The sequence below is a fragment of the Muntiacus reevesi genome, chromosome 1 (genome assembly GCF_963930625.1).
Source record: "Muntiacus reevesi chromosome 1, mMunRee1.1, whole genome shotgun sequence".
NCBI classification, from domain to species: Eukaryota; Metazoa; Chordata; class Mammalia; order Artiodactyla; family Cervidae; genus Muntiacus; species Muntiacus reevesi.
In genome coordinates, this window is record NC_089249.1 from 200,414,015 (window position 1) to 200,423,554 (window position 9,540).

The 9,540-nt window shown below is 42.9% G+C and overlaps 1 protein-coding gene across 1 annotated transcript; it reads right to left on the minus strand.

The window, feature by feature from the left end:
- Nucleotides 1-673: 673 nt before the first annotated feature.
- Nucleotides 674-8,427, minus strand: IL4 (interleukin 4). The gene is made up of 4 exons (XM_065934199.1): nt 8,293-8,427; nt 7,963-8,010; nt 3,054-3,179; nt 674-772 (listed from the first exon to the last, which is right to left on the minus strand). Exons 1-4 carry the CDS (start codon nt 8,425-8,427, stop codon nt 674-676), a joined length of 408 nt encoding a protein of 135 aa, XP_065790271.1.
- Nucleotides 8,428-9,540: the final 1,113 nt, after the last annotated feature.

A 9,540-nucleotide genomic window follows, 5' to 3' on the forward strand; every position in this document is an offset into this window, starting at 1 on the left:
GTGAGCTGGGGAGTATTGGTGCCCCCACCTCTTTCTCTTCTTTTGCTCTTTACCTCTTAATCATTTTCAGCTTATTTTTATGTTGTCAGTTTGATAGCATTTACAGTCTGTTCTGTAGGCATAATTAAGTCTTCTATGCTTTGTCTATTGGTTGGTTCTAAGACTTGAGTATCAAAAGGATTTACATTATTAGGACTTTAACTCTTGTTTACTGTAGTGCTGAGTAGTGTGCTAGAATTATTCCTCCCACCCCCATTCTTATGGACTAAATATAACAACCTTTGTGCCAATAGGAGAAGAATGTTCTAAGCATCCAGTTGACACATTTTCAATTCAGAATTTTTCGATAATCAATGTGACTTATGGACTTAATCTGCAAGCTCTTTTAATTATCATTTATATCTTATGTGACCTTGTATTCTTTAATCATACCATGTGTTATGTCCCCAGTGAGAAAGCTTGAGAGGGAAGTAGTTTTTCCCTTTTGACTCTCACACCAATTTTATTCTCTTCAGTAAATTGGTTTTCCCAATAGTTGGCAAGCAAATATAGCCTGTGCCATTAAAGTGACATCATGCATCAGATTCTACATATACTTTATTTTATGATTTATAAATATATAAATATGTTTAAAATAAGGCTATTAAAAACTCATAAATTAAAATATTCAGCTTCAACACTTTGAGTATTTCTCCTTCATAATCGTCTTTAGCCTTTCCAAGAGGCCTTTCAGCGTACTTGTACTCGTCTTGGCTTCATTCACAGAACAGATCTACAAAAAAAATATTTCATTAGTTTGCATTGCTAAGTATTTGAATCTTGCTTGTGCCAGTCTACCCAGGTCAAGCCTGTGTTTGCACTTGCCACTTGAACGGTGATCAAACCAAGGCTGCCAATCTGGCTTGACTCTGCTGCTAAGCTAACAGGGTTTAGCTGTTTTTTGTGCATGCTACTTACATTCCAGAATCGGCCACTGTAAATCCATAACTGTCTGCCTTCAGGGTGTGGCCGTCCCTGGACAGGTGTGTCATAGCTAGGTGCTGCTCAGGGCGTAACAGGGACGGAGGCTCAGACCTGCCCACTGCCGTCTTGGGCCTTCTGTGTGGCCACCTGGACTACTGAGAGACAGATTCAGTCCATTTGCCATCCTCCCCATTAAACAGCAACCTAACAGGTTGGCAGCACTTTAGTTGGGAAGGTTTCCTGCTGCCTACCACCTGGCCACTGCTTCAGTTTGAATCTCAGCTCTACCAATTTATTAATTGCATTGCTTAAGACAAACTACTTAGTTTGTAAAAGCTTCAGTTTCCTCCTTTGTATAAAATGGGAACAATAGTGCCTACTTACTAAGATCATTAAGAGGGTCCAAAGAGACAATGAGTATAATATCTGCTCCCTGTTCTGTTACCTTCTAAATAAAGCAGCATGCCCAGAGAGAGGATGAACATCCCCAGTTCCTCTGCTTGGCATTAGGTAACATCCACTCTTGGCTCTGCCACTTCTCCTACATCATCAGTTCTCCCCTCTTACTAGGTCATTCCCACTGGTATATTGACATGCTGCATATAGACCTCATCTTAAAAGAACTTCCTTCACTTCATACCTGCCTTCAGCTATTGTTCTGTTTCTCTGCAACCCTATAGAAAAATACCCTAAAGGAGTTTTTCATACTCAGTATATCTTTCTTTTCACTCCTCCCCACACCTGTTCTCTATGGAACCTACTCTCCTCAGACGTTCATTCCCACATCTCCATCTGTGTCAGCACCATCAGTAACCTCCATCATGCCGAGTTCAATGACCATTCTTAGTGTTCATCTTACTTGACCTTTCAGTACATTTGACACACTCCCTCCTTAAAAGAGTTTCTTCGCTTGCCTTCGGGGATACCGCACACTCTTTGATTTCCTCCTACTTCACTGGCTACTACTCGGTCTCTCTTGCTGGTCCCTCCTCTTCCTGACATCTATATGAGTGCCTCTGGGCTCAGTCCTTGGATCTTGTCCTTTCTCTGTGTCATTCAGGTCTGTGACTTAAAGATCTTTCTGAGAATGCTTCACTTAATACCACTAGTTCTGACCTCTCCCTTTAAGCTTCAGACTTTTTCAACAGTCCTATCAGTGTCTTCACAACCTCCAGCCTTGATCACCCCCAGTCTTCCATATCTGTAAACAGCACCAACCATCCACCAAGGGGCCCAGGTTAGGAACCAGGAGGCCATCTTCTACCCTTCCCATTACCCCGCACCGTAGATCTGTCAGCAAGTCCTTCTGGCTTTATTTTTGATCATAGCCAGAATCCAACAATGTCTGCCACTCTTACTCTGCAACACCCACCATCATCTGCAGCTGGAATAGTGTGGTAGCCTCCTGACAAGCCATCTCACTTCTGTGCTTACCCTACTCATTCTGTTTACCACACAGTAGCCAGAATGATCATTTAAAGTCACATAAATCAGGTGGTAGTCTCTGCCCTGCTCAGAACCCTGTGGGACTTCCCCACCATGCTTGGGGCAGAATCCATAGGCCCTGTGTGGTCTCCTGCTAAAAGCCCCTCACTTACTCAGATCCAGCCACATTGGCCCTCCTGTTGATCTTTGAACACATGAAGTTCATTTCTACCTTAGGGCCTTTATACAGCTGTTCCCTCTGCCTGGAATGTTCCTTCCAAGTTAGTGATGTGGCCAACTCTCTTGCTTAATTCAAATACCTGCTTAGATGATGTCGCCAACTACTAAGTCAGCCCTCTCCCTCTTGACCCTTATGTTCTTTACTCCTGTATTTTTCTTCATAGCACTTATCACTGCTGGACGTCATGCTATATGCTTGTTTGCTTTTCTCACTGACCCATTACAACATTCTGTGAGAGCAGGAAATGTATCCCCAGTGCCTAGAACAGTACCTATAAGCAACACTCACAGAGTCTCAACAAATAAAATTTGTTGAATGAATGAACAGGCTGATTAAAAGTGTACTGCTAGTCATGAGGAGGAATATTTTAAGAAGTCGTACTGCCATCCATTGGATGGCAGGCTGTTGTCATAGCAGAGCTTACCTTGCTTGCCAAGCCGCTGAGATTCCTGTCAAGTCCGCTCAGGAATCTGTTCAAGCACGTGTGGCTCCTGTAGATACGCCTAAGCTCAATTCCAGCCCTGCAGAAGGTTTCCTTCTCAGTTGTGTTCTAGAAAGAGAAATGCTACAGATAGCCACTGGCCAGCTGGATTTTGAACACGGGAGAGATTTCCTTTTGATTTCTTCTTTCCAGGGGGATAGGTGGAGAAGGTGAGCTTGCTTCCCTGTGGTCCAGCTATTCAGGTATTCCTGCCATGTGAATGGAGGCTGCTCATCACAGTCAACAGCCTTTCCCAGTTACTTGCAAATGCAGTAGCCTTTTACCAAAACCTCCCAATTTCTTTTCCGTTGGAGGGTTTTATTGAAAGGGTACCTGAAGCAAGTCACTCAACTAAGTTAATGAGAGAGTGGGGTTTGAATGCAGGGTTACCTGTCTACAGCCCATGTCTATTTCTTTACCCCATGCAAGTTCTTCTGTCTGTGGAGGGAGTCTTAGGTACATGAGCTCATAATCAGAGTCTGCTCTCTCTTACTCCTATAATTTATAGTTTTTGAATCTAGGTTTCCCTGGAAATCCCACATGCTTATTGAGAAAGTGAATGTCCATCCTTTGGCCTGGATAGTGCTGCTTTAGCCCCAGTACTCTCCCATTTAGCCCTCCTCCTAGAAGGTAGCAGTGTGAGGAGGCACGTCCCCACACAGCTGGACATGAGTTCCGGGATCAGGGCCAGGTACCCCAGGAGGTGGGCCTGGGAAGATGAGGGGCAGCTTCTGAGAGAGTGCTGGGCTTTGGACGGAGTTTCCCTAAGAGGCCTTTGGCTTTGAGTGTGCAGGGTCAGAACCTCTTTGGAATACTGGCAGCTCTGATGTGAGTCTGGCCACATGGTTCTCTTTTTTATGAACCTGGGAGAGGGAATATGTCTCGGGGTCAGGTCAGGCCTGGTATGTTCTCTCATTCTACTCTAGAACAGGGTCATGGAGCCTGGAGGGTATGTCTTAAGCTTGAGCCCAATCCAGCTCAGATAAACCTGTCTTCAGCCTCTGCCAGGACCTTTTCTCATCCCTTGCCACTCAAAGTGAGGTCCGTGGAGCAGCAGCATGGACATCACCTGGGAACCTGTTAGAGATGCAGAATCTCAGGCCTCCCTCTGGACCCACTAAATCAGTCTTTGTTTACAGGATCTCCAGGGGATTTACATGAGGAGCTCTGTCCAGGCAGCTTTTTTGGTTCTTCCATATTTTTTTCTGATTATCAAGGCTTTTTAACTATAAAAATTATATGCATTCAACAAGAATGAATTTTTTTTTTTCATCAGCCATCAGCCAGAGAGAACTACTATTACAATTTTGGTAACTATATTCCCAGATTCTTTTTAATACTTTTTTTTTTTTTCAATAGGGACCAACTAGTGATATTCTTTTCTAACCTCTTTACGCTTAACATATAGTACTAGCAATTCCTTAAATCATTCAGTAGTATTTTAGAACATGAGATTGAGAACTGTGGAGGAACGTAGGGCATATTTGTGCCACAGCTGATCAATCCCCTACCTTTGCATTGTTTTTGTTTATATCAGTACAGTAGCAGCAAATCATCTGTAGAGATGTTTGAATTCATCTCTTATTTCTTCAGGCTGCATTCTAGAAGTGCTGTTGATTTTTTTAGGATATTTCCAGGAAAACCTTCACCCAGACCGAGGCACCAGAATCCCAGACTACAAAGCTTCCTCTGCACTGTGGAGTTTGATGGCCCATGGTCCTTTAGAAGGACATGTATATAATGAACAGCCATGAACCCTCCTGGGTCCTGACTCTAATTGGAAGTTTAAGAGTGGCACCAGTGTCTCTGGGCTCTGGGAGTCAAGAAACCTCCCATAAATCACTGTATCTCTGGGGGGCATTGTGGGTGAGCAGAGGTGGTGAGACTAAGATGACAGACGCTAGCTGTGTATGAGGATGGAGGCAGACGCCTGTGTTGCTGGGGACAGAACAGTGAGGTTCAAGAATGTCAGAAGGAGAAGAGATCCTTTGCTTATTTTTCCATCAGAATCTAATGAGACTTTTCTAAAACTTTGACTACTTTGACTAGGGACTTAGAACTTACACTGCCTCGATTTTGAGAAAACATCTTCTAAAGAATTTTCAAAAGATTTCTAAAAATGATTAGGATAAGTACAGAAAAGAGTTTGAATCAAATGGAAAACCTTTAAAAGAAGAAATTCTAATGGCAGTTTTAGTTAAAGGCCTTAATGTTTTAGTTCCATTGGGATTGTAGCAATAGAATGACCCTCTGTACCGCCTGCTTTTTTATTTGCTTGTCCAGCTTTCACTGCCTTGAGTATATCTTACGTAGCTCAGGGGGCTCACTTTCAGGAGCCATGTGGACTCTGCAGTTCAAAACTGCTCAGGAAAGAGGCTCAAAAGGGAGACCTGGTTTCCTGCCAGAAAGAAGCCTGCCCCTCCTGGGAGTACAACAGTGGTGGCACACCATTCGTGAGACTTCTGTGCAGGGTTTCTGCTAGAGCTCTAACGAGGGTCTTGGCTAGCTTCTCTTTGGGACAAACAGATCTATCCTATATGTATTGTATCCATTATCTCCACTTATGCCCAGATTTAATCAGCCAGTGCTATATGTGAAAAAAGTCCTCTGCTTTCACTTTTAAAAAAAGATTTCAGGTTTGGTATAGAGCTCTCTGAAAACTTATGGACTTTTGCACCTTTTGGTAGTAGAAAATGCCTCCAACTAATAGTCCACCAGAGAAGTCCTCCCTAGACCTGCCAGCTTGCTAGCTTTCTACCTTTCTCACCTTACTTCAGAGACACTGGGAGCACTGCCTGCAGAACCCAGCATTTAGATCAGCACATTTTCATTGTTCCAGCGTGTGCCAAGAGCAGGATGCCACCCAACTTGAGCGTAATGGACCTCTGGATCTCAAAAAAGCACTAAAATCAATATGCTTGATTTTTGGAAAGATATTCTTGAGAACACAAGAAAGTAACTTTTCCTCCCATATAGCAACCTTGTGGGTTTTGAAAATAACAGCCTTTTTTTGTTCTGAAGTATCTTGAAAGGTAAGTAAGCAGTGCTGAGTCTTTGAGGAAAAGAATGGAAAGATGAGATTGTTAATCCAGGAGGACTAGAAAGCAGTTCAGGAGAAGGCGTGAGACAGGGAAGAGTGAAGGAAGGTAGTGGGAACTGACCTGCACCTTGGCTGGGGAGAGGGTTGGCTGTCTTCTAGAGCAGCCCAGAGTGGGGTCGCCCTGGGCTCGCAGTCATGGAGGGTTGATGATTTCAAACCCCTGGCCCCTCTCTCTCAGAATGATTGCTTCTCTACAACCAGTTTTTGCCTTTAATCAAGAGTTATATAGTAACATTTTCCACTAACTCAAGAGTTGCATTCCAACCAACTTTCAAAATTGCTTTCATATCTTCAGATGTAGAAACTGAGGCACAGAAAGGTGTAGAGGCTTGTCAAAGGCCACATAGTTAATAGCAGAACTGGGGGTAAAGCCACCAACTGTCTCACTTCCAGCCCCACAGTGCTTCTGCTGGGCTTTGCCCTTGGCTTTGATAGCACCCTCTCAGCAGTGAGCCACCCCCTGGAGAACCCAGAGCATGACTCGGTGATGCTTGGCTATTTTATTTCTCTCTATATAAAATATTAAGATAGATAAAGTATTATATATAAGATATCTATATAAAATATTAATAAATGAAATATATAAAGTATTATACACTAGATATGATATTTTATCTATCTATATATATATATGTAAAATCCTTCCAACCTGCTGTTAGATAGTCTGATACAGGATGAGATTCTGAAGGATATAATTATATAATATGTATTATACAGTACATATGTTTATATTATATGCTATTATATTAAAATATTTCATATTATTTATTGTATTTCCAACTCCTGGAATAATTTTTAATGAAAAATGAGATACTCTGGATAAAGGCCTGAAGAATAGTTTTGCTTACAAGCAGGACAGGCCTGCGCTCTGGCCCTGGCCAAGTTACCCTCTGGTACACATGGAAAGCAAGTGGTTAGGAGACCACTGGTAAATTGAAGCTTTGGGTTTTTCATTCTCACTTGTGTGTTTCCATGAAAACAGGAACTGATGTGCTGAAAGCTATTGATATGGCTGTAGTCATGTGTTTGTCAGAGAAAATGCACTATCAGCTGTCAAATCTATCTCCTCCCACTGCAGATCGGGAGGCGGGGGTGAGGCGCAGGAGGAGGAAAGGTGAGATGCCCTGGCAGGAGCAGCCGGAGGCAGGGATATGTTGGCCCCTGTCTGATAGGATGGTTCTGGACCGGCCAGAGGGGGGTTTGCAGGACAGAGAAAGCTGAGGGTCTCTGGACAGCCATGCCCGGAGCTGGTGGGCTGTTAGGTGACCGGGCTGCGGAAGAGGAGGGGCTCTGGCGATACGTTTTCTGTTGCCATAGGAAGTCTCTTAGACAAAATGAAAGCTCTCTCAACCTGTAATCTCAATATCTGTTTTTGTGAGAGAATTTGGTTTTTCAGAAATGTATGGGCCAGAAAAATTCTCTCCTTCAGCAGCATTAATTGAGTGCCTCCTATATTCCAGGTACTAGATCTGGGTTGGGTAAAATCTTAACGAGCTTTTCCTTGATTGAGGTCTAAATTATGACTACAAAACCCGAGCTTTCTACTGTGTATCTTCTAAGTCAAGTGAAACCAGAAACACCAAAATGCATTTGAGAATAAAGATCAGAATTCTCAGTCTTTGAAAACATTTCATACATTATAGTTAGTTTGAGCCTGTTTGCTTTCTGTTAAAGAAATTTGTTTAAACACTTGTGGATGGCTCTCTTCACCAAGTCACCCATCAGCCAAAGCAGACCCAGGACAGCTCTTACCTTTGGGGCAGCAAAGACGTCTGCTACAGGCAGCTCCATGCATGAATTCTTGGCCCAGGCAGGAACGAGAGAACAAGAGAGTGAGTTACCTTCAACTGCACAGGGTAAGCCTTCCTGAGCAGACCTGACTCTCTCAAACTAAGAAAACTTCCTATAGTCCCTCAGGGGGAAAAAAAAACAAAAAACACCAGGAGAAAAATCTCCACAGTGCTCACCATCCTACCACCAACCACCAAGTCTCTAGGAGCTGTTATCTTCTTTTCACAGTCTAAGAAATAGGCACAGCATCACCAGAACATCTGGAGAGATGGTGCCAGATAGCTTACTCACCTTTCTCGCTGTGAGGATGTTCAGCGTTTTGATGATCTCTTCTAAGGTAATATCGCACTTGTGTCCGTGGACGAAGTGGCTGGTACATGCCAGTAAGCAGACCAGCACTGGGATCAGCTGGGAGGTGAGCCCCATTAATAGTATCTCTATTTGCACTGACAATGTGAGACAATTAGTTTACCAGGAGAAGCTAACAATGCAATTCTGATAAAGATATCTCTATATATAGATTTAAAAATTGCTGAAACTGAGGGAAAATAAGTTTACATTGGAAATTTTCATTACACCAGGTTGTCAGTCATTTGGGGCCAATCAGCACCTCTCTTCCAGGAGAAAAAATGCCTCACAAAAACAGGTAAAATGTTCCTGTGAAATCAGACCAGTAGGAAAATGAAACCTTTTTTTAAAATTAACTACAAAGTATCAGCATAGGAAATTACACCATAATTTGCTCTTTAGATTAATCTTATCAGCTTGGGGTTGCTGCTGGCTTTTTACTTTGCATAGAAGGAAGAGGCCACAGGTGTCCGAGTTTGTTTTAGTGCAGCCCTCCTGGGGAAAGATAGAGTAATATCAAGAAAGTTTGACTTGATTAGTATTTCACCTTGGCTTCTTCCAAGTATGGGTGGCATCTGGGAAACTCTCCTTTTGTGGAAAAGCTGATCTGTGGTTCTTATCTCTGGGTAGAAGGAAAGTAATGGGCACAGATTCTCTCCTGTTGTAGCACTCAAACGTGCCTTTCTTCCACATTTAGGATTTTGGCCAAGGACATGTAATATGTGGTAGAGCTTCATTAGAACCATGTCAGGTCCATAGGTCTTTAACAATAAGGAGGCTCTAGGCAAAGTACGCCTATCCCAAGGTTTCAGGAATGACTCTTTTGAGGGATTTTGCTGACAGTCCAGTGGCTAAAACTCTGCACTTCCACTGCAGAGGACATGGGTTCGATCCCTGGTCAGGGAACCTAAGATCCCACATACTGTGCAGCAAAAAAACAAATAAAAAATAGAAGTAACTTTTTTTTTTTTTTTTTTTTAGAAGTAACTTTTAAAAAAGGAATGATCACTTTGAAAATGGATTTGAAATACAACCTCAGCTAATTAGGGGGAAAGAGTGATAATTTCACAGATTTGCAAATCAATTGTCCTGGTCAAGTTGCCTCCACTTGCCCTGGCAACTCAGTCTAATTCCTGTGGGTGCAGCACACCCCTACCACTGACTCAGATGCCTGCGTCCCAGCATACCACT

Coding starts and splice junctions, on each gene's coding strand:
- IL4 (XM_065934199.1), bottom strand. CDS start 8,427: ATGGGGCTCACCTCCCAGCTGATCCCAGTGCTGGTCTGCTTACTGGCA. Junction 3,180..7,962: donor ACGTCTTTGCTGCCCCAAAG/GTAAGAGCTGTC, acceptor TTCTCTTTCTAG/AACACAACTGAGAAGGAAAC. Junction 773..3,053: donor TCAGCGGCTTGGCAAGCAAG/GTAAGCTCTGCT, acceptor TTTTTTTTGTAG/ATCTGTTCTGTGAATGAAGC.